The 24,826-nt window shown below is 42.8% G+C and overlaps 2 protein-coding genes across 5 annotated transcripts in view; one reads left to right on the plus strand and one right to left on the minus strand.

Annotated features, from left to right (window-relative positions):
- The window catches only part of VASH2 (vasohibin 2), a gene marked incomplete at both ends in the record, with an annotated part of 41,709 nt that extends 35,110 nt beyond the window's left edge, over positions 1 to 6,599 (plus strand). The window contains 2 exons of the mRNA XM_080342446.1: positions 403 to 518; positions 6,530 to 6,599. Coding sequence (XP_080198572.1) covers positions 403 to 518; positions 6,530 to 6,599 — 186 coding nt within the window. The remainder of the gene's footprint in view (positions 1 to 402; positions 519 to 6,529) is intronic.
- On the minus strand, positions 4,206 to 24,542 carry ANGEL2 (angel homolog 2). 4 transcript variants are annotated; one of them, XM_080342444.1, is made up of 9 exons: positions 24,417 to 24,542; positions 22,555 to 22,988; positions 20,693 to 20,946; positions 17,958 to 18,027; positions 16,280 to 16,701; positions 15,157 to 15,283; positions 14,436 to 14,496; positions 12,589 to 12,752; positions 4,206 to 4,239 (listed from the first exon to the last, which is right to left on the minus strand). In XM_080342444.1, exons 2-9 carry the CDS (start codon positions 22,979 to 22,981, stop codon positions 4,232 to 4,234), a joined length of 1,533 nt encoding a protein of 510 aa, XP_080198570.1. In that variant the 5' UTR covers positions 22,982 to 22,988; positions 24,417 to 24,542; the 3' UTR covers positions 4,206 to 4,231. The 4 variants fall into 4 exon arrangements, with proteins under 4 accessions (XP_080198570.1, XP_080198568.1, XP_080198569.1 ...); XM_080342442.1 differs by lacking the exon at positions 4,206 to 4,239 and adding an exon at positions 9,863 to 10,307; XM_080342443.1 differs by lacking the exons at positions 4,206 to 4,239; positions 24,417 to 24,542 and adding exons at positions 9,863 to 10,307; positions 23,873 to 23,900.
- Positions 24,543 to 24,826: the final 284 nt, after the last annotated feature.

Below are 24,826 nucleotides of genomic sequence, written 5' to 3' on the forward strand. Positions count from 1 at the left end.
TCCCACTGTCACAGAGTTCAGTGGCAGTCTGGGAGGCGATCACCTGTTTGCAGAGAAGAAAGCTGGAGAGGGTGATTTGGCTGCGTGAGTTTCCTTCAGCTGAGGCTCGAAGCTGTTTTTCTTATGCGTTGCTGTTGCCAGCTCAGAAGAAGGCTGTGGATGTTTTATTCAGTATTTATCTGGGAACTGAGTTAGTGACACCAATTAATTTTTGCAGGGGTCCCCTGAACAGCTATCACATGATTGGGTTCCTCTTAACCTGGGTAGGGTTTGAATAAGCCCCGAGGGACTGAAGGCTCTTTGTGTGCCATCCCCGCTGCTGTGTGAGGCCCTTTAGTTTTATTTTCAGTGAATCATTGCCTTTATTGAACGCCTTCTCCTTCCCTCCCCCATCTTTCACAGATTCTGAAACCCTCAAGTGCCCATTCTCTAATGAAAGAGAGATCACGGGGTAAGTCGTTGTCCCCTCGCCGAAGGCAAGCCAGCCCTCAGAGACGTGTGTGCAAACGAGACAAATCGTGAGTATTCCTGCTGCCATCACTGGTGGCTCAGAAGTTGAGGGTGATGATGTATTACTTTACTGTACAAAACATCTATATGTGCATATATATTAATAGAAGAGCTGCACCAGGTATCTTGGTTGCCTGAGGGGCTCCAGAAGCCACCTGTACTGCTGATGTCCTGGTGTTGCTGCGTGTACTGCTGCCTGGTGGCACCTCCGTGCAGGCTCCTTAGAGGCCATGATGGGCTTTGCTTGGCTTGTTTCTATGGGGTGTTGGATGACTGTGAGAGCCTGGGTTTAACTTTTTCTCAGTCTTTATACAGTCCATTTTTTTGAGAAATAAACCTAGCCTGGGGGAGCGGGAGGGGGACACCTGTATGGGAGGAAAAGTGCTTTGATCACCTTTAAGGGTGTTCAGAAATAGATATTAAAAACGGGAGGATGTATCTGCCTGTAGTGGTGGGGTGCCCTGCTGAGACAGAAATTGGATTCTCTGTGATGAGCCTTTGTATGGAGCTGTTCTAATGGAGTGGTTTTTGCTGAGGACTGTCCAGCTTACAGGGATGGCGAAAAAGTGAACCTTTTCTTGCCAAAGAGGAAACATCACTTGCATCGTATACTTTGATTTTAATCAGCTTAAAAAAAAACCCAGACCACTTCACTTGTGCGTCATAGCTAATAGTTTTTCTTTAACTGTGCGGGGAAGGATGGACTATCTACATGCAATACCTCTACATGGATAAAACTGAGCTCCAAGTGGCCTTTTACAGCCACTGGCAATTCAGATTCCCATACCTTAAATGTGGAAGAGTTGAGTTTTAGCTGTACAGCTTCATGCCAGGAAGCTGACAACTGTGAAAGCCTATACGTAACCCAGATTAGTCACATATTTATGATCATCACTTTTTAAATAGGCTCCCAGACTACTGTCTCAGCACTTATTTATTTATTTTAAAGCAGCTAACAAAGACATTAGACTGACCTTCTAAAGATAACTTCAAGGTACGTTAGCAGCAGATGATTTCACAGCAGGCTTTTATTTTTACACGTGAATTCACACTCAGTCCACAATGTTGTACTTTGGGCATCATCACTGAGAGCTCCTTGTTTAGTGTGTGGATAATTATAGTTTTAATGGGCTTGGCTACTCCAGGCTTCTTCACCTCCTAGATTCACTTTGAGGGACGGTTTCATCTTGGGGTTTCTCATGGTGCTCCTGCAGTTGCTGGAGTGGATCATGTATGTCTGGAGAGAAGAGTGAGTCTCACTGGGCTCGGAAACTCACCAGTTGGGCTGGTTTCCTGAGAGAGCTGCTGGGCACCTGGCTGCTCTGCAGTGGCTGGTTCCTCCTTGGCAGCTTTGCTTTTCCAGGACAGAAAAACAAGTGAAGTACTGGTACCCTTGAAGTGGCTTCAGCACCTGTGACCTGCTTGGTGGCCCTGCTGTGTTGTTCTGTGTCTAGATCAAATTATGTGTTATTCTAAAATAAACTCTGGGTTGCTGTGTTTCAAGATCCAGGACCCAGCTGTGGCATGATGTGGAGAACAAGAGACTGCAAGCAGACTCCGCACCCGAGATCTTAACCTCTGCCTTGGCAGAAGGTGTTGAAGTGTCTCAGAGCGGGTGGCAGCTCTTGCAGCACATGCTTTGTGGCTGTGTGACAGCCCGACGGGTCCTGCAGAGTCCTCACAAGCCTGGCCCGTACACTTGGAAGGAAGAGGGGAGTGAGGGAGCTTTTGGCAGGTCCAGAGCCCCTGAGCAGACCCAAGAGGCTGCTCTCTGTTAGAAAAGTGATGCCAGGGGGAAGAACTGGGTTCCTGATGTTAAAATGATGCTTCTGTGCAGTGGTACCCGTGGCTCGAAGGCCGACTGTGCCTTTTGCCCCGGCGGGAGTGATGCTGCAGAGGAATGTGCTGCTGCAGGGAGTTCCCTGCAGGTGATAAAACCCTTTCATTTCCAAAATTGAGATCTGCTGGTTTCTACAATGGGAGGTCTCAGAGATCTGAAGGGGGAATGCATCCCCTCATCAGGGATGAGCTGAATGACACATAACCAGCAGGTAACAGTGGTTGACATGGGCTAAGAAATACAAGAGGGGAAATTTGGTGTTTTTTTCCACATTTTGATGGATCTCCTAGAACACAGTTGCAGTGAGAGGCCTTTGTGTTACACACAGAAGAGGAAAGACTTTCAGGCTTGCTAAGCTTCAGCCTGAAATCGTGGCTAAAGAATGGTTGTTCTTATCAACAGAGTGTTTTATTTCTTTGTGGATCTTACTCACATGCTGTAATTACAGCTTTTTAGAGCTTGCAAGGGAGGGGGAGAGAAGTGTTTTGCTGTAGTGTGAGCTGGCAGGGGCTGAATAACACATTCAAGAGGCTTCACCTGCTGATGACAAGCTGTTATTACAGCCTGGTTTTTGTCAACAATAAAATTATATGGGCCTGCTGGGAGAAATCTCCCAGTGAAAAATATGTGAACTGGAATGGCGAACAGGAATGTCTTGGCTGATTGTTTCTGAAAGACAAAGGCTGAAGTGGTGCTTAAGGACAGAAGTGGATTTTACAGCTTCAACCCTGTAACTTCTCATCCTGGTTCCTTACTATTAATAGTTTGTTAGGTAGATGCTGGTCGTGGCCACCGGCAAGCTCACGATTACGTTTTAGCCTGGAAATACAGCCACGAGACAGACCAGGGACGTTGGAGGACACGGGTGGCAATGCAATAAGCAGTAGGTGCCTGTTGAGGAGCCTGGTGTGCTGCCAATGGCAGCTCATTAATTGAGCTGTGTAACAGTCCATGTGCTGGTGTGATCTCATAAGGGTGGCCAGCAGACAGGACGAATAAATAGGATGTAGGATGGTGTGAATCTGGTAAGTCTAAAGCTTTACTGTGCCTATATGTGTGTCCTCTGAAGTGCCAAACCAGGAGGGTGCCGAAAATTGTAAGCTGCAGCACTGGAACAGGCAGCGCAGTGCTTCATCCGCAGCAGAAGTGCCTGGAGCCAGAGGGGTTTGGGAGGGTTGGTGTGAGTTTGGAAGGGAGTGTCATGTGGCAGCCTGAAGCAACCTCTGCTCTTAAATGTCAGTTCATCAGAGATATTTCCTTATGATTTCATAGTGAGGTTTAACACGTGTGCTCTGTGTCATAGCAACATTGGCCTTTTGTGCTTCTGGCCTAATTTAGCTGTTGAAAGGGAAATTCTGTTAGTCCATTATATGAGAATGTGCAAGGGGGCAGGATTATATTAGGGTTATATTATGTTAGGATGTGCAAAATCGGGCAGATCCAGTGCAGACAACTCATGAATACTGTGTACCCAGCAGCTATGCACAGCTTATTCATGTGCTCATCTCCAGACAGGAGATCTCCAGACAGGAGATCATAGAATCATTTTGGTTGGATGAGACCCTCAGGATCATTGAGTCCAACCATAATCTAACTCCATCAACTAAACCATGTCACTGAGAACCTCGTCTAAATGTCTTTTAAACACCTCCAGGGCTGGTGACTCCACCACTTCCCTGGGCAGCCTGTTCCAGTGCCTGACAACCCTCTCCCTGAGGAATTGTTTCCTAATATCCAATCTAAACCTCACCTGGATGTGATCTGATGGGTCAGTCCAGCAGAGGTCCTTTGCTTCAGAGGAGATGTTTGATGTCGAGTCATTTGGCATCCAAGGAGAATAGGAGCTGCAGTGCCTCTGCTCCAACAAATCCGTGCCTTTTCCTAAAATGCTGAAGAGAAAACATATGGAGGACAGTCTGCTTGTAGCTACAAGTTAGAGAATTGTTATGGACTGGAAGTGGGCATGTTGCCATTGATGTGCAGTGACTCCACATCTGTTTGGGTAATCAGAGAAGGTACAACCATCCAGGGGTGCTTTAATTAAAACTATATCCTGGCTTTAATTAAAAGAAGGTAAAGGAAGGAGGGAGAAGGAGGTGGGAAGGAAACAGGATCCCTAAATTGGAGGAAAAGAGGAAGGACGGACACTCTGGAACATACAGTGCATCTCTTGCTGGTCTCTGACTCAGAGGGATGCAGCTCGTAACTTCTTTTCTGGCTATTTGAAACCCATCTGCTCTGAAGGAATAAAGTGAGGGAAATCCAAAGTATCTCACAATGACTTGTTCAAGTGCAAACCCTTCCTACAAGAGAGCACTGAAGACTCCTTCACTTTAGTTGAAGTACTTACAAACTGAGACAAACATGAGGCAGGGTGCAGGGCAGTATTGCAAAGAGGATGATGGGGTTATTAACAGGTGCTTGGATAAGTGGCAAAAAACCAGGTTGCATTCAATGTGTGACTAGGCAGAAGAGCATCAGTTGTCCATACCAGTATCTCACATCTGCCACCCAGCGAGCAAAGAGTAAGCGCAAGAGCTGGAAAGCAGGTCTGAGGAGCTGTAGGAAAGCGCTGGAGCCATTGCCAGCTTCACATTGTACTGCTCGGGCTTCAGCTGAACTTGTTTAGGGAAGCAGACGTGCCGTAGCATCTGCTAAAAGAAAGGTGTATGTTAGGTAACATTTTTATTTAGAAAAGCAAACATGGCTTAATGTGCAAATAGCTAAGAATCGGCAATGAGCTCTCAGATTAGACAATGCCATAGACTATAAATCACTGGGATTGTTTCAGTTTGACAGCTTTGCTGCAGGAGCTTTTCCATTGCTTGCTAAATAGGGAAAGACTGATTGCTCATCCTCAAGGTTTCATTTGCTTCAGGTTGTTGATACACGTATGCTGTCAGGTCATTTTAGTATATGTGTGATTATTTGTGGCAACACCTGTTATCAATACAGGCTGGGGGATGGAGGGGTTGAGAGCAGCCCTGCAGAGAAGGACTTGGGGGTACTGGTCGATGAAAGATTGGACATGAGCAGCGATGTGTGCTTGCAGCCCAGAAGGCCAATTGTATCTTGGGCTGCACCAAAAGGAGCGTGGCCAGCAGATTGACGGAGGTGATTCTGCCCCTCTGTTCTGCTCTGGTGAGACCCCACCTGGAGTCCTGTGTCCAGCTCTGGGACTCTCAGCACAAGAAAGACATGGACCTGTTGGAGAGGGGCCAGAGGAGGCCACAGAAATGGTCAGAGGGCTGGAACAGCTCTGCTGGGAGGACAGGCTGAGAGAGTTGGGGTTGTTCAGCCTGGGGATGAGAAGGCTCTGGGGAGACCTTATTGTCGTCTTTCAGTACTGAAAGGAACCTGTAAGAAAGATGGGGACAGACTTTTTAGCAGGGTCTGTTGCAATAGAACAAGGGTTAATGGCTTTAAAGTAAAAGAGGGGAGATTCAGACTAGACATAAAGAAAATATTTTTATGCTGAAGGTGGTAGAACACTGGCCCAGGTTGCCCAGAGAGGTGGTAGATGCCCCATTCCTGGAGACATTCAAGGCCAGGCTGGACGGGGCTCTGAGCAACCTGATCTAGCTGAAGATGTCCCCGCTCATTGCAGGGGGTGGGACTAGATGAGCTTTGAAGGTCCCTTCCAACCCAAACTATTATGTGATTCTGTGACTGTATCAGAATATAAGATGCCTGGAGACTGAAGAGAGTTCATCTTGTGTTTTCTGCTTGGTGGGTTCCAGCCTTTCACACAGATGTAGCCAAAAGTGCGGGTTCAGAGACACTAGGCTGTGGCCATGTGAGAGGCCCTGCCTGTTTGCCTTCAGCAATTAGCACTTTATTCTAAGAGCCGAAGTCCTGCTCTGGGGCAGATCACAGATGGGATGTGTCTAGTCTTAGATACTCATTTAGGCCCTCTCTCAAATCAGAGAGAGAAGAGCGCTCCCAGGCTCAGATCACAGACCCCAGCATGGGACGACCTGTTCTTTGCTGGTGCTTGGCTTCAGAGGCAACCCTTGTGAGTACCTCATCGTGCTACACCATGCTTATGATGACAAAATTACATCTACTTAGTCCTGTTTTGAAGCAAACCATTCCTGATCTGACAAAGGCTCTTGGCACTCCGGCATGGCAGTGTGGGATTGCTGGTGAGCAGCGCCCTCTCCCCTCCTTTGCTTGCAGGCCGGCGGTGGTGGACAAGAAAGGAGACCTGGCTACGCTTAACGAGGTGGGCTACCAGCTCCGCATCTGACAGAGCCATTCGCAGGACAGAGGGCTTCCCTGGTGCTTCCCGCTGCACTTTACCTGCACTCCGCTGGAAGGAATGGGACTATTTATTAACCTATGGACTCTTTAATAAATGTTTTACCTAGAAAATACAAGGGGGGAGTTCTTTTAGTGGCAGTATTTATTTTCTGTCAATTCATAGAAAAGGCATCAGTGAAGAGAACCTAAAATTATGTTTATCAGACTAGAAGAGTTTTTTTTCCCTCCATCATGTAGCAGGTGACTCCAGTGGTGTGAGTTTCTTCAAATATAACTTCCCTGTACAAGTATTAATTGAATTTGTGCTGGGTAGTAGCATTGGGATAACAAAGAAATCATATTCTTAGTGTTAAGATGTGCTGGGGTGCAGTGCAGTTAAAAAAAAATCAGCATTAATATTTAATTCAGCAATAAAAACAAGCAGTGCAGAAGTGGCGTGAGTTTTTAAATTATCATCATTACCTCACTAAACTTAATAGATATGCAAAACTGTCAGTATTATTGTTTTGTGACTGATTTGTACTGTTTCCCAGTATTTCTGGTAGTATTAAAATGGCACTGAATGTTTTACTGCCACACCTGTATTATGATCTTGTGCATGTTGCTGAAAGATGTTAAGTAATAGTAATATGCAAGTGTATTCTTAAACACTGACAATTTATTAGGCAAGATACGAGGCTTTTTTAAAATGATAATTGATGAATAATGAATTTTTAAACTTTCATAATTTTTTTATACTTTATTGAAAGCTTTTAGTCTTTCTGGACTACACTGCTGAAGCACAAAATGTAGAGATTGCTGTTTTGTAGAGACAAAAGTGTTCACCTGTTAGTCAGTTTGTTTCTCATAGATGTTCCTGGAATAATGGAAGAAATGTCAGACTTGATAACCTGAGTCTATCTGCTTTTCTTTCAACATTAGTGTGTGGCTTGGCTTTGAGGGCTGAGCAGTCTCAGACAGTGATGCCTTGACATCTTATATTAAGATCAGACATCGCAGGCTGAAGTTAACCTTCTGCCATGCTGCTGTAGGGAGTTTTTCCTATACCTGTTGTAGCAACAACTGCTTAGTCAGACCTAAAAAGGAAGCTCTTATTGGAACAACTTCAGCAATAAATTAAATTGTACGTCTGAAAAAGCTGAAAATCAAGCTTGTTTGCTTCCTCCCTACTCAGTCCTTCTGTTCTAGGGCTTAGCTAAGGACCTGCGATGGATGGCAGCATTCTCAAGTGACATGGTACGATTTTGACTGGGGTCCACCCTTTGCATTAGTGAAGCTCTCTGGAAGCATTCGAGTGCTGCATTCCTGAAAATATTTCATTAGGTGCCTAAATAGAAACTGGATTATTGTACAAGTCCAGCCTCTACCCGTTGTGCTGTGCTTACAGATGACACTGCCATGGGCCTTGTGTATCTCCCTTCCTGGGCATGCACTTTTTTTGGGATTTTGCTGAAGACAGAACATTGTTAGTGACAACGTTGCTCAAACAGAATGATTTAAGTTCCTGGAACAATTACTTCAGCCAGCAATTGAATGAGTACAGGAGGAGATGATTGCTTAGACACAGACCTGATTGCTCAAAAAAAGTCAATGAATCTCACCTACCTAGGACAGGAAGACAAGGATGAAACCCAGCAACCTTAGACAAGCAATGAAGGACTTTCTGCTAATTACATTTCAGAAGGCCCAAAAAGAAGGCTTTTCAACTGTATAGAAGATTACCATATCAATTACAGGGAAGCATTTCCTATTTCTCTTCCTCTGAACTTTTCCATTCCTGTGTTCGCAATAGGAAATTTTTGGAAGAGAGGGAAATACTCTTTTTTTTTTTAATGGTAGAAATATTTGTGTAATTTGACACCGGCCACAACGTTTCAGTTTTGAACTTTGTGCTGCTCTGTGTCCTGTAACTTAAACATTTTCTTTTCATATATTCCTTAGATATCTCATGGGTGAAATAATGTGAAAAACTTACTTTGATCAGCTGTATCTTATAGCACAAGGTTATCATCTGATGCATTGCAAGGTTTTTCTCTATGAAACCATGGTTTACTTCAGCTCAAGTAAGGGTGGTTGGTATACAGTTTTTTTACTGTTGTCCAGCACAACTTGAGATATTTTCTCTTAACCTCTAACTTATACTGAAACTTTTCAATGCTGTAGAGGTGTTTGGCAAATTCGTTTTGGTTCTTGTTTTGAAGTTCTGCTGAAATATTCTCTTGAAACTTACGGCATTTGTCTCAAGTGTGGTTCTAGTGACTGTTCTTCTAACTTACTGCAAAGTGGTCAAATAGTGTAGAAAACATGCATGACTTTTTTTTTATCACTTGTATGTTTATGCACAGCATGAAACTTCAATAAAATATCATGATAGTCTTTTTTTAATGACTTAGAGTTGGGGTTTTTTTGGTCCTGTCCAGGTTTCTATTCCAGAAAAAAGATCAAAGTTGTTTCTAAAATCAAGACACAGGACAAATGGGAACAAACTAAAGCAAGTTTTTTTAAAGATTGTTAAATACCTACTTCATGTATTATTCTACAGAGAAATAACTGAACATACAGCCCTACAGCTAACCATTAATAGGTTACACAAAGACTGAAACAAGTCTCTAAACCCTGAAACCACACTGTCATGGAACAATGAACACCCCTGAACAGGCAGCACTGATGATTGCATCATGTCAAGCAGCTTCTGCGTTTTTCTTTCAGTAGTAGCTCAGGACCTGTCATTTCAATGTAGAACCTGACGTTTTTAACAACTAAATGAAAAATAAAAACTTCCCCCAATTGTTCAGTATATATGAAGCCTCAAGAGGTCAACTGATTTTTTCTTCCTACAGTACATCAATTAGGTTTCCTATAAGTTTTCATGCTCATTAAATTTGGTTTTATTACAGATACTTTTTAAAAAAATTCCAGTGAATGCTACTTATATTTAAGCTTTTAGAAGTTAAAGTAGTAACTTCTCAGAACAAATATTTGCATTACTGCAAAGCAATGTTCTTCTGGAAGTCCACTCTTGCAGCCTCTGCACTGACTACATACACTTCAGGTAACTGAGGAAATTTCTTTGCAGAAGTATTTAGATAGAAGTGTCTACAGAGCAACTTCGTAGTAAAACATTACTTTTAGCTCATTATAAAATGTGACACGCACACAAATGTACTGCTCTTTACTTGAAGAAGCACACAGTTCTCAGAGAATAATCAGTTTTACTGTGTTTTACAATAAAAACCATTTACAGCATCTCTGTGAAAAATATTGCCCTTTTGAGACTGGCACAGATGTTTTCCATTATCAAAGAGGAAGCTAATGTAAAAACTTTTCTTTTTGCCTTTAAGATTTCATACAGTAATTTATATGTTTGAAAAAAAAGAGATCTCTTTAAAAAGTCTACTTTACACAACACTAACAAATCAGCATGCAGGCAAATTGTTTAAACCGGACCAGCAGTGCTTGAATGAACCTTTTAAAAAATAATAATTACATGAAAAGAGAAGGTGAAGGTAACTGTACGTACACAAAAAGTCCTTTGGCTATTAATGTTCAATAAGCCTGAACTCTGCCAGCAACGGCAGGTGGTCAGAAGAGTTATTTTCATTGGGAAGACCATTAACAGTCCAAATGTCTTTCTCTGTTAGAAGTGCCAGCCTGCCACGAAGTTTCAGACCTCCACGAAAAGAATCCTCTGCTCCTGGTTAAAAAGGAAGGGTGGAAACGTTCATCAGCATGGGCTGATACAGAAAGAATATAACAGTATGGCAGAAATAATCTGAAGTTGTTACTGCTCCATGCAAAATTACCAATAAAATGGTTCAGAAATCCATGTTTACTATCACACTCTCACAGTAGGACACATAAACACTAGAGCTCAAAGTACTCAAACACTACCCCTCCATTTTTCAGATAAATTGAGGTAGAAAGGCAAAGGGATTTGTCCATTCTCCCCTGAAAAAGCCTCACACAACCCAGCCCTATGCTTGAGCACAGCAGCATTGCTAAACAGAGCTGATGCTTGTGCAATTAAGGATCCGTTGAGAGTTACTGGTTCATATAACATTTGATTTCCGCATCCTCAAGCACACAGCTCTCCTCCAGCAGGCGGGTCATACAGGAGCTCTTGCTCATAAGGACGAAAGCCTTTTGGCATTTCCCTTTCTAACTGCTCAGCATAAGAAAGGGATCTTCCTCCATTATTTCCTGCTATTTCTATAATTGCCTGAAAAAAAACAAACCTCCCTGCCCCAAAAATCTCCCCTTAAGAAACACCACATTGCTCAGATGACTCACAACCGCGCTATTATTACACTTTATTATTATACTATACTTAAAATATTTGTGTCCTCATTAAAAAAAAGGCCAATTTGTCCTTCAGCGCAGCACCTGTGTGTCAACAGAGCAGCAGGTTGTTGTTACAGAGCCCTTGGTCTGCATTCAGTGACCAGTCAACTCAGAGCACTCTGGAACCAGCGAAACAGAGTCTGGCAGGACTCGGGTAGATACTGGACCCTGCTTTCACAGCAAATCCTGAATACCAAACCAAATACTTGGCTAAGCACAACAGAGAATAAAGTGTGTGAACTGTCCAAAAAAAGACCCCTTAACTGGAAAAAAAATGGTCAGTCAGCCTAGGCCACATTTCATACTCGCTTGCTCAGGCTTTGACAACTCTTAATACAGTGGCTCAGGCCGTCAGAAAACTGAAAGGCCAGGCTATTAGCTTCTAAGAACTAATGAATAAAAATCACACCAGTTTAAACTACTTGGAGAATTCAAGTTTGGTCCCATCCTATATTCTGATGTGGAATGAAGAATCTATTTGAAAAATAAGTGCAGAAAGAAAGAATTGCTACAGCTCTGCTGGGGAAGTGATGGTGCAAAAATATATAAGCAGGTGAATTAGGATTAAATTTTGCAGAGGGATGCACCCTGAAATCACTAGCACTCTGTTAAATCACACGGTGTTAACAAGTCACTTAGGTACTTCTCATATCCTAGTTTTTCAGTTGAATTTTCTATTTCTGTATTTGGGAAGCTTTTGTATTTGTTATTTTACACTAAGGCAGCATTTACTGTGCATGTTATGACAAATGACACTTCTGTGCATTGATGCAATTTTAACAATCTAGTCTGTAGGTATGAGAGCTGAAGGTGGTATTTTCATTTCACATACCAAAAGCAATGTCAATTTGTAAAAATCACTTGCAATCTACAGTGGGAGCAGGAGCAGAATGCAGGTTTCCTCACATTTATCTGATAGTCCTGCATGGTGCAATGGTCTTTCATGGTAGGATAAACCACAGAACTAGTGATGACATGGAAAGTGGTAAAAGCAGCAATGCAGGTAGAGACAGCGCTGTGTTACCCATTGCGAAATTCACTCGCAGAGCTACCGTGTCTTTCTTGCACCATCTGGTGAGTTTTGGCTGCAACTGCAATCACGAGAGTGACAACTGGGCATGTGCAAGTGACAGAAGAAAGGCCACAGAGGTCACTTACTTGACAGGTATCACATTCAGACTATCTGAAAAGCCAGCTAAGAAACAGTTCATTTATCAGTTTTAATACACATCGTAAATTTCCGTTCACCATTTTGTTTAGATGACTAGAAATACTGCTTTGTTGCAGATCTGGCCACGACGGTCCTGCATGAGCTACTGACAGCAGGATTTATTTCTCAGGTGCTACTTACACTGCTGCTCTTCTGCAGCCCCAGCTCCTGTGTCCATGCTGAGATGGAACCACAGGAACACTCAGTCGGGTGACAGCTTTGCCCCGTGTGGCACTACAAGTCCAGCTGTGGGGAGGTGATAAGGTAGCCACGCTTCCCAAGGGAATAGCTGACACTCCACGCACTACCACAAACCATGAAGGTACTTCATATGGATTACATTAGCACTACGTTTCCCTTTGGACAGCATCCCAATGTTCCCATTTAGCTTTTGTGAAAAATAATTAACAGTTGGTTTCTTTACCTGGCTGGGCAGCAGTATCATCGTTTGCTGCGGAATAGAAAATGTAATCCACAGTGACAGCACTTCGGGAGTGACAAGTCGTTACTTCTGGTATTCCAGTTTCAGGAACGTAATGAGAATAGACTGAAGACAATTTGAAATGGTGCTGCAGTTTTGAAGACAACCTAAACAGGAATCAAAGAAAATAATTTAATTTTCTTGTCTTTCCTAGAAAGAATAAGCAATGAAAAAAATAGTTCCTAGTAATAAACAAAATTAATTATCTGGATATGCAAATAGTGTTTCTCTCATGCAACCAATCCCATCACCTTTAGTGTTAGTGGCCCAAACCTCTGAAGGCAAAACACAGCAGCTTTTTCAAGTAAAAGACAGATATGTAAGAGCCTATCAAAACTGGCTTTACTGACACTTCAAATATACCTAACTTTGAGCTCCTTCTACACTTGTAAGATTTCACCTGTGTCCTCATTCAGCAACCTCTCCCTGACACATGGGTAGAAGTGTCCATGAGAGCAGCTTATTGGAAAGCAACAAACTATGAACTCACCTTTCAGCAGAACTCCTCTCGCTCTCTCCCAGCCATTTGCTCCTGTCAGCTCCGCAAATAAACCCTCAACTCTACCTGCCTCACCCTGCACAGCTGCATTTTAAACCTGAGCCGCAATACATTCTGGTTAAAAAACAATTAGAAAAAAAATCAGCATGTCATCTGCCTGATTTAGACTAGACTGATAAACGTGCCAGTTTGTACAACACAGAAGGGTAGTAATTTCTGCTCATTGCATGACATTCTCTTTAAGATGACACAAACCACCCTGCAAGCAGTGTTCAACACATCGTGCACTATGGATTTACACCATAGAATAAGGCTTCCTGTCCTGTTATCCACTTATTGTCTCAGAAATACCAATATTTAGCTTTTTGATGACCAAGAATCACCAAGTATTTTAATATAACTATCTGCAGTGATACTAAGATCTCATTTCTGATAAGAAATGGCTGACTTGGAGCCTGATATCGCACATACACAGGGCATTTTCCTTCTATGACTTCCTTCATATGCCTTTACCAAATTGGAAAATGCAAATATATTGTTCCTTTCAAAAAGCAATTACATTTTCCTTCTTGGCAGTCTAGTGGTGGCTTCCTCCTTCAGTTTAACAAGGAAATGTTTTGATCCAAGTAAGAAGATCCAGGATACTCCAAGTTTCTGGGACTCCCAGAACCTAAATTCTGCCACAAAACTCTTGACAAGGAGGATTTTACGATCTTTCCAGTTCCTTTTCTTCCTTTATCCTAATTTCACATTGTATTAAAGGACTTTATTATTATCCATAAACCTGTATCTCAAAAACAGAAGAGAGAAGTGCCAACACTGAAGCAGCTGGACAATGCTGGGGTTTTTGTTTATTTTCTTCCCTCTCTTAAAAAAGATGGTCTCTGCAACTGGACTGAAGTTCACAGCTTTCCTACGATGTCACTACACAGCAAAATGTCCTGTTTATGTCAAGAAGTGACAAAAGATCTCAAAAGCATTCTTATAATAAGCAGACAAAGAAACCATCTAAACAGCACCGATAACTCGCCTCCGCCTTCTGCAATAATATCTGGCAGATTGCTGCCAGAACACACTCTCCTTCATAATTTCCCGTTCTAGTATTTTGCTGCCAGATCAGTCTTTTCAAGTTTAAATGGAAGATGATTTCTTTGTCAGATGGGCAGACTGGGTTGGGTGAGCATCGTGTATCCACATCTGGAATCAGATACAAGTTTGGTCTAAAACCAAAACAAGCCCCCAAAACTAGGAACCGGTCAAGGATTTCTATTTTTTTTCCCCAAACACATACTTTTCAGGTGCTATTACACTCTTCTGAGCGTTGTCTGGTTTTGCTGCTTCCAATTTTTCTTCTGCAAAATAGAAATACATTCAGTTTACGTTTAAAAATAGGATGTAGATGAGACCAATATTGAAGAGCTACAGAAAACAAATATCTTTGAGTACACTTATTTGTTGCAGTAGGCAAGATACAATTCACAAAGCTGGATTACATTTTTCTGTTCCATTAGTAAGATCTCCTTCAAAGACTCTTTCAAATTATGCCCCATTCATTTAAAATTGTTTTTTTCTGTGAAAGAAAACACAGTGGATGAAAGATGTAATAATACTGAGCAAGGAATCACCTGCTTTTCTCACTCGTTCCATGAAGTGTTTGCGTTATAACACATAAACACTGAAGCAGAATGTAGGTTCATGCCACATACATGTGCTGCACTCCTCCCTCTCTCTCTTCCCGGTCACAGCACAACTGGCTTTCATGATGCCAACACAGCAGTTTAAATATTACACAGCAGCTCCCGAATGTCAATTTCTAACTACGATCCCCTAAAGATTCAAATTTGCAAATGCTTATGTGAACAAATAGCTTTACACTCTAACAAGCCCAACAACGAAGTTTTGCAAGCTCCAGACTCGCTGGTTTTCCCCCACTAGAACAGATGATCTGTTTTGTAGTGCTACCCAAATGATATTTTCAAAGGACAACAAAATCTATCAACCTAGAAACTGACCTGCCTTTTCTTCTTTTTGTTGCTGTTTTATTTCATATACACAGTTTTGCGAAATACCTAATTTTTTGGGCCAAATTGGAATAGGTAAGATTCTTTGTCCCCTTGGAAACTGTTCTTGTCCAGAGACCTAAGAGAGAAAACAGGAGCTTTTTTGAGACTGAAATCTCATTTCAAAAGAAACAGAAGGAAATGAGAAGACATTTTTTGTAAAGTTTTAAGCAAAAACAAACCAACAAACCCACCCCAAACAAATCAAAACACGGCCCTCTGGAAGAAATAATTTATAATGGCTTATCAAATATGTGAAAATAATAAAACTCCTCATGTACATGGCCTTTGTTAACTCTTATCAAGTTTTTTGCAGCTACCCCATTTTTCAAGACAGTTCTTGTGACACTAGGCTGAGACTACCCAGAACACTTTTAACAACACAACAGGACTGAGCATACAGAGCTCCCTTGCAGACACTTAGTTTATCTTCATGATGCTTATTCTTCTGAGAGCAAGTCAAAGTGGGGCTTGAAACAATGACCCACTGGCAAACACCAGCGGGGCTATTTTCTCTTGTTTTCTCACTGTATACACTCCAGTTACTTTCTACTAAATAGCATTTGACACATCCAACAGCTACATAGAAGTACTTACAACAAAAAAAACATCTAACCTGGAACAGTTTAGGTTTGGCATTTCTTGTTCCAGCCATTGTAATTCAAAGTTTATCTAAAATAAGGGTCATCCTTCCATGGAGTGCACAGCAGGTATTTGACTAAGTAGTTATTTTATACTACTTAAAGACTGGGACACTTAAACACAGTGATACAATCATCCTGTAGCTATCTTTCAAGAACAATTAATGTTTGCAAGTTTTTAATTTTGGTAAGCTAGAAGCAGATACACTATTCAGTAAGGGACAGCTATTAGAAATACCCAAGCTTACTTTAGTAACTCCACAGTAACTCCCACTTTGCAGACTGCATAAAGGGCACTAAGATGGATACTGCGCTGGAAATAATCACAAGCCCAGCTATGGTGTGTCAGTACCACTCAAATATTTATCTTTAATCAACAATAAACTGTTTGCTTTTTTCTTGAGAGAGAGAGAGAAGTGAAAAGTATAACCTACCTTCCCTATAGCAAGTCCTTCATAATTTAACTTTCCTTCCTTTATAAATCTGTACAACGGAGAACCAGGAACGGAATTGAAGTCACCGCAGAGGATAACTGGACAGAAGGTCCCATCCTTCTGAGGGGCAACACTAGCAATCTCTGCCAGGAGGATTGCAAGTTGGGTCAGTTTGATGTCCCCTCGCCTTGGGTTATACAGCAGGTGTGTATTGGCTATACAGATTGCAGCATTAGTTTTACAGTGAAATTTAGGCCGCAAAAGCAACACCAATCCAACGTTGTCCCTGTCCAAGAGCGGAATATCACGGCGAAAAAATTCCACAGGTTTTGATGAGATCAGGCTGAATTTGGAAGTTTTAAAGCAAGTAGCACAGCCATCTGGTTTTCTCCCTGTCCTCATTTTATACTCACAGTGATACCCTGCAAGAAAGGCAATTAAAAACATAAAATACCATTGTGTAATAGAGATTATCTTGATAAAAATTATAAAAAGCTTCATGCCACTTTCCTCACATGGCAGTCAACACCCAGTCTGAAGTGCCAAAGACTATGTAAAATTCACATAGAAAAGTGAACCCAAAAGGCTGCCTGTTCTGTCTAGCTTCAGTTTAGATACCACAGGAAACCTGGTCTAGTGGCTTTTGTGACATGTAAGCATCTATGTAGTTTACTACATCAGGCATGTTCTTCTCTCTTCATGTGGAAAAAAAACCCAAACCAAAACAGCGAAAAACCCTCACAAGTCACATAGAAGTGGACTTGCATATTAAAGTTTTTTTCTGGATGTTACCACAAAGGTTTAGGAATAATAGCAGTGAAGCATTCCAATCAAAATCAGTAATCACTGTCTAAAATGATTCATAGAACGAAGTTCTCAAACATATCTACACAATTATGTAATTATACAGTTAGCAGCAAGAGGCAAGCCTTCAACAAGGAAACTGAGACACTGATCAAATGACAGTATTTGAGCTCAAATAAGTCCACCTGAAAACAGTCATTTGCCAAGTTCTTCATTTTACGTACAGGTGAAATGCAGATTTTCATGATGCCTTACCTATGTAAGAAAGAAAACTATTGAACCTGAAACAGTGTCCAGTTTTTTTGCCATTTTAAAATGCTTCACTGCACAACCTGTGCCATATAAATTCATGAAGTGGAGTGAGTCCATCTCCAAGCTCACACCAGTGCTGGGACAGGGATTGCTTCTCCTCTCTCCCAGCTCTAGGCCCTGCGCTCCAGCCACTTGTTGTGGCACTTACTGTTAATTCAGTAAGCCGACAGAAAACTAATCCAGGAAAATAAAATTATTTAAACCACCCCTAGCAGCATATTCTTACCAAATTCACACATGAGAGGGGTAAGTGCTATTTAGGCTGGCTGACAGCACCAGTATGAAAACTAATGAATATAAACTGACCAAGGGTAAAATTTAGTGCTGATATTTGGAAGGTTTCAAGCCAGAGAAAAACATACCCTAGAAAAGCTCTCCAACAGGAATACTGGTAGAAAACACTAAGGTAGTTTCAAGAGAGCACCTGATGACTTTAAAAAAAGAGGGCACACAACATAGTTGCATGTGATTGTAGGACACTTGATTCTATAATATATGGGTTTTTTGAGGAAAATAGTACTAGAGCAGGGGACAAGACAAGGTCATAAGAGTTTAATCATACCCAGGGATTCTAAACTTGACTTGATCTCTGTTCTGTAGTGGTCTTCTTGCACTTCTTGTAAACAGAGTACCTATGGCAAAAGTTTACAAAAAAAGATATTAGTAAGTGCATCAAAATACTGCTGTATCACCTCTCTGTTGGCCAGTCTGTATAGGTATATATTAAAAAAAAACAGAGGCTTTTTGCTTCCCATGAAAGGTTTCACTCTCCTATAGAAATATTCCTTAAGATTGTGAAGAGCTCCCCAATTCCTCCCACTCCTTCTTACACATTTTCATATGTGACATTAAATGTAATCAAACTGGGACCTGCTAATAGCTCACTAATAACATATTATTATTATAACAGACTGAAGCACAGGAGGTCCCTCTGAATAAGAGGAGAAACTTCTTTATTCTGAGGTCGCCAGAACACTGGCACAGGCTGCCCAGAGAGGCTGTGGAGTCTCCTTCTCTGGAGACATTCAAAACCCGCCTGGACACATTCCTGTGCGATCTGCTCTGGGTGAACCTGCTTTAGCAGGTGGGCTGGACGAGATGATCTCCAGAGTTCCCTTCCAACCCCAACCGTTCTGTGATTCTGTGTAATACGTTCTCAGCAGCTTAGAAGAGGGCTAAACTACAGCATGGACAAGAAGTTTCCATATTATGACAACCTGAACCAAAGATTAGCTTTAAAATACTCCATTAAGAGAGTTCTGAGCATCTTGGAGCCTTCTCTTTGCACAGTGCAGTAACAGAGATTTACAACCACCCTAGGACTCTGGCACAAGGATGAGTTCCTGAAGGGTGATGGGTTAGTGCTGCCTGCTGAACTGCAGCAACAGACTTCACCTACCCAGCTGTCACTACCTCATTCAAAGTCTCCAAGGAGAACCGAGTCACAAGCAATATTCTGAAGTCTCTGCTTCACTTTAAGGTTACAGTTCAAAACAGTCTACGTCCTTTAGTAAGAATTTCCTCTGCACAAAGGGCACCTGCATCTGTCAGGGTCTGTGAGCAGCTGCTCGTCATGACTCAATGAACCACAAGGCATCACCTCCCTGCCCTAGCGCTGCGTTGTGTGGCTCTGCAGACCTTCACAAGTACCCTGAACTGCCGTGCTCTTTGTAGAGGGGCTGGCTCTGACTCCAGCCCTTCCACCCTGGAGAACTGCCTGTTACCACTAACAGTGCCAGGCACATCCTCACCAGAGTCCTTCTGCCCAATGCTCCTTCAGAAAGCCCACTAACATATCTCATTACACAGCTAAGTATGTACAAGTATGTATAAATTCATTAGGATGAAAGGAAGAGCTTCAAGGGGATTTCAATCTCCAGCTTCCTGCCTATATACCAACATGACTGCATTTTTCAAATGGTACAAGGCAGTATCTCTGTGGCTTCTCTAATACAATTACTTTTCTTTCCAATACTTTTTTTTTCTGACATGAACAGGTTGGATTCCATCACCAAACTTTTATTGGCCTGAACAATGAACGAAGCAAAAAGTTTACTGACTTGACTTCCCAATTAACAATAAGTGGTAAATGTCCTTAAAACCAAACAAAAACCCCCACAATCAACCAAGAACAGGTAAGGCACTTTTTTCAGACCCTAATCTAAGCAGAAGTTTAGAGTTATTCCTCAGCAGAGAACAATAGCAAGATCGTTGACGAGTCAAATGGTGCAGAGTACCAAGGCAGAGAGAATGAACACCCAGGAGGAATACTTTGGATCAGAGTTTCACATGGATACTACTAACAGCTGCATCTTTCTCTCAGCCTCAGACATTAATCTCGGAGATCCACACTGCAGCATCATCACCCAAGTCTTCTAACAATCAAAAAACATTTGCATTTGCCTTCCAAACAAATTAGAAGTTCCCCATCACCTGGCCTAACAAATAGCTCAAAAGGATTAGCAGCCAAATTTTAGAAAATAACTTTTGATTCAGTGAATATACAGACACTTGGTGTTCCTACTACCTAAACAAACATGAAGTTAAAGTCACACACCCTAAAGTTAGAAAATGCCAGTCCTGGAGCTCGCCTTAATTTGACCCTCCTATGTGCACGTATACCATTATTCTTCCACAAAAACCTGGTGTACAGAATTAAGTATTTACAAATCATGACCGACTACTCAGTCTTGCACGTCTTTTGCACTAAATAACTTATAGCACAATTAAAGAGAGAGCCTCCAGCTCTGCAGCTTCCTAAACTGTACAGTCACAGGAGCTGAGATTATCCTGGAGAAAGGTGCCCTGCTGTCCTACTCTAAGCATCTCTCATTAGCTACTGCTACAAACATTATGCTAGACTAGGTGGACCTTTAGCTCATGCAAGTATAACTGTTTTATGTTCAATTCTTTATTTACAGCATTCTACTCAAATGTGATCTAGGTACAGACTAAGAAAGATTTATATGAAGAAAGAAGGTTTTAGAATTATAAAAAAATTGCACAGTGTATCAGCAGAATATCAGTCATGTCAAAAAGACCATTTCAGGAAGGTATGTACAAAAAAAAGCAATTATGAGCAATATATGCCATAGAGTTTGCCTTTACTGTAAGTTTAGGTCACACAGAATACACTACTGCATGAGCATAAATCAAAACTACTGCTAAGCATGACATAACTAAAAGCTCAGTTTGATTCACTAGACAGCCCACCTATAAAAAACAAAGAACAGCAAGAATTTGCTACTCCAGTTTATCAGTTCTTCAGAAATATCCACACACTCATTTTCTACTCACATCTGCATCCAGCTGTTTGATTTCTTGTAGAATGTTGGGAAATCTATATGTCCAGATTAATAACCGTTGCCTGCAGTGTTTGTACAGGTGGGAGTTATCTTCTAACAAATTCTGTGAGAGGATATTGTAGGACATGACTGTAAAATCAAATTTTGTTTCACTTTCTGTATTGCTTTGGTCAGTTTCCTTTTTTTCTAAGATTTTCATTGTTCTACTGTGCTGACAGAAATATTCCCAGTGTCTTTTGACCGCTCCTGTTAAAAGCACATGAAGCAGAAAAAGTTATGTAGTACACCATATGACTTCTTACTGCTCTCAGAAATCATACTACTGACAACTATTTGTCTTTCAAATTGCTTATGCAATGCTAAAACTTATTTGATTAGCAGTGATTTAAATCCTCTGTTTAAGACAAACTTTACATGAGCATCAGTAAAAAACACACCCCCAAACTACAGCACAAAACCATTACATGCCCTGAATTTCAAACTGCTTTTAAGTTAGGAAACTGGCATGTTCCAAGAAGATTGCTGACACCACCCCGTTCCCTGTAGAAGGGCTGTCAAACCAGTAAACCAAATCCAGTCTGTTGACATAGTCTCATGCTACCTTCTGCCACTACCTCAGTGGAGATGGGGTATGTCAGTATGGGACACACCCTCTAGAGCAGCATATGGGCACCCTGCTGATCTCTCTATCCATGATTAGCAACAGGTTAGGAATGGAGGGTCACCTCTAGCCCGCATACAGTCTGACAAACTGAGCCATAAGCTGCAACAGGGTCCATTTACAGGGGCCCCAAAACAGATAACAAACCCGATTTCCCTCTGTGAGGTTGAGAAACTAAAAAATTAGTAAGCCTCATAATTACCAATAACTTCTTACTTTGCCTTTCTGCCACAGCTATGACGTTTCTAAGCCTTGCGGATATTTCTGTCCAAAAATGCCTTTGGGATGCTGATGGCGTCTTTCGCCTTTTTCAGTGGTAATACAATTTCCAGTTTATTTTGTTAAGGAAGGATTTCTGCACAAGGGCCTTAATTTTGACTCTGTCCCTCTATTTCTTTCACAGTAGACAAAACTGTTTATATCCACAATAGTCAGTAAAACATTTGTATGCTACATAGAAGATTATATCTGTAATAAGCTGAAGCAGCCACTTCAGAGTTTCCTAAAAGCCTGTTACTGAGTTGGGTAGTCATCTTTGCACTTCTTATTATATTTATCTGGATAAGTGCATCTGCTGTTTGCTCTGCCAGTCACGGTCTGACACAAAACTTGCTAACATGCCAGTGGGAGAACATAGTTGTAAAAACAGAAATGCACCATCATGCTGGAAGCAAACATCATTAAAATTCAGTCCATTAATTCACAGTTACGTAGTTCTGAGATAACTGGTTCGAAAAGAAGCCAATTCAGGTCCAGCGGGGCTTATGAGCTCAGGTACAGTAGACAGAATGAAGCTGTACAATGGCCAGCACAGCTCAGCCCTATAGCAAGTTCACTACATCTTTTTGCTTTAAGAGTGCCCAAGTTAACAGTCCTGATCTGTTGACAGACCCCTGAGAGGGAGTTGTCTGAACCAAGCTCAGGACACCCCAGCTGGGCAACTCTCTCACAGAACTGACTGTGTTCTACCACCAAGTGCAGTGAATCTAGTTCTGGCAGACTGACAGCACAAAATACAACTTTACAGACCAAACAGCATTACAAACCTGCAACTTTCTTAAGACAGATGTTTTCTTGAGAGAGACAGCAAGAAAAATAGTAACTCAAAAAGTGCAGGTAATATTGCTTATAACTTGTTGCATGTGTCTAGCATTACAAATAAACAACGAAAATGAGCTAAGAGCATCTCTTACTTTTCTTGCTGGTATGTTTTTCTTCATCCTGTGCTACAGAAAGACACAATGGTTCCTTCTCATTAGAGACTCTTGTTTCTTCTTCAGGAGTTGAAGTATCACACTGGCTACCGAGTCTTCTCTTCTTTGTCGATGGTTCCTCTCCCTCAGATTTCATACTGGGGTAAGGTAGGTGAAAGCAAGAACTTTGTGTGAAGTTCTCAAGCTGCCAGTTAGAGTTCTGAAATTGTCTCCAAGGTCCAAAAAATGGAGGGAGTCTCCAGTTTGCTGAGAAGTCAACTGGAACAGGAAGTGGAAAAGAAGCCCAGGGAGAGTGTCCTGCCCATCTCAAACAGCTGGAAATGGGGCTGTTCAAGCCGAGTACCTGAGAACCATTCCAGTGGGCAATCCAGTCTCTGCCCAGCCTCTGCACGTGACGGGGCAGCATGGAGTGTCTACCAAACAAAGCACACATTTCATTACTCACACACAACTACATCTGCCTGTAGATGCAAGTCATCCTGGGCATGGCTTACATGAGATTTTTTTTCTCTACAAGCTAACACACACAAGATATTAAAACCTTTTTAGATACAAGATATTTAAACCCTTCTCTAAACGATAAGCAAAGTGAGGCTTATAAAGTGATCTTGTATCCTTTTTTGCCCTTCAGATTTACAAGTGCCATTTCATTTCCAAATTCCACCTATCTGACAAACTATTTACAATTTATTTTCTGCGTTGTTGAATTCAACTTCAGATCTTCCAAGTGGTTAGTGGAATGACCTTTACAAAAGGTCACTTTTGCATGCTACATTAACTTTATGATAAGCCTGTTTGAAAGGAATCAGAAAACCACTTTCCTTCAAGCAGTCAGAAATTTGTTTAAAAAAAGCCACTGACTTGGCTCAAACCACAATGCCAACAAGACAGGGAAACAGAGGTACTAACTCTCATGGCACATCTGATACCAGCTTAGAGACTAAATTTGTATTATTTATTTTGTAGGTGGGAAAACCACAGCTTAATGATTAAAGCCATGAAAATAAGGTGGTTTTTTCTTACTTTTTTTTTTTTTTTTCAGAAAAAAAGAACAACCACGTGTCAACAAAAATGCAGGAAGGAAGGCTAAGTGACATTAATATGCCTCAGCTTCCTCATTGCTTAAATAAGGAGGTGTATTTTGATCTTACAAACAAAGCATATGAAAGCCTGGTACTATCTCGTATTGAACTGAAGCAGCAACCTCCCAGCTGCCATTCAGCCTAGCGAACAAGCCTGCAGACAACTTTCAGCAAACCCAGCTTGTCCTGAAACAGCGCTTTCCACCCCAACGCACCAGAAGCAGCTCGACAGACACAGAAGCAAAACACCCCCCGGGGCACCACGGCGCTAAGATGGAGCTGAGAAGGAGAGGCACGTTTTCTTTGCCAAGGCCTCCTGGAACACCTGTGTTAAGGAAAAGCGCTGAGAAAGGCTCCCTGCCTAAAACCCCAACCCCGCTGAACGCCACAGTACACCCGGCACAGGAAAGCCCCACGCCCGCCCTGTGTTTTGGTTACCGCGGCCCTGTGCTGCCTAATGGCGGGTACTTAAAACAAGGGGCTGTCAGTCACCCCCGGACCCGTCGCGCCCGGGGGCTCCGCTCCCGCGGTACCGGCCAGGCCGCTCCCCGGCCCCCACAACCCGGCTGGGACTCGGGGCTGCCCATGAGCGGCAGTTCCAGCGCCGCCGGGAGCCCCGCACAGGCCGCCTCGGCCTCCGGGACGCGGAGGGGAGGAAGGCCGGCTGCTGCCCCACGGCCCCACGCGGCCCCGCGCACGACAGCGCCCAGGCGGCTGCCGGGCCCCGCCGAGGCCCAGCGGCTCCCAACACCCGCTCACCTCTCGGCGGGCCCGGGCCCGGCCCAGGGGGGCCCCGCTACCGGCTCCGCGCAGCCCCGGCGCCCCCGGAGGGGGTCATCCCAGGGCAGCGCCAGCTCCGCCCGCCGCCGCGCTGCCGGCCGCCGCTCACCCTGCACGGGCGCTGGCTGCACCGCCCCCACGCCCGCCTGCTCCTGGGACTTGTAGTCTAATGGCAGCGCCGTGCCCCGCGGCCATATTTGTCCCGGGAAGCCGGCGCCGAGGCCAGGCCGCCATCTTGGGGTAGGGCGGCCTGTCAGAGAGTCCCGGCCCCCGGGGGAGCCATCCCGGAGCAGCACCAGTGAAAGCTGGCGGTGGGCTGCCTGATTGCAGACTTTTGATTGTTTCCAATGGACGTAACACCCTGCTAATGAAATAGTTTCCATATGCCG

Source organism: Nesoenas mayeri, assembly GCF_963082525.1.
Source record: "Nesoenas mayeri genome assembly, chromosome: 3".
Taxonomy (NCBI): domain Eukaryota; kingdom Metazoa; phylum Chordata; class Aves; order Columbiformes; family Columbidae; genus Nesoenas; species Nesoenas mayeri.

Bases quoted from the DNA above. Each gene is read 5' to 3' on its own strand.
- ANGEL2 (XM_080342442.1), bottom strand. From the start codon at position 22,981: ATGCTGCCCCGTCACGTGCAGAGGCTGGGCAGAGACTGGATTGCCCAC. The intron at 14,497-15,156 runs GTCAGTTTCTAG...TCTATTTTGCAG, and splicing joins ACAAAAAGAAGAAAAGGCAG to AAGAAAAATTGGAAGCAGCA. The intron at 12,753-14,435 runs GTATGTGTTTGG...ATTCCTGTTTAG, and splicing joins AGTGTAATAGCACCTGAAAA to GTTGTCTTCAAAACTGCAGC.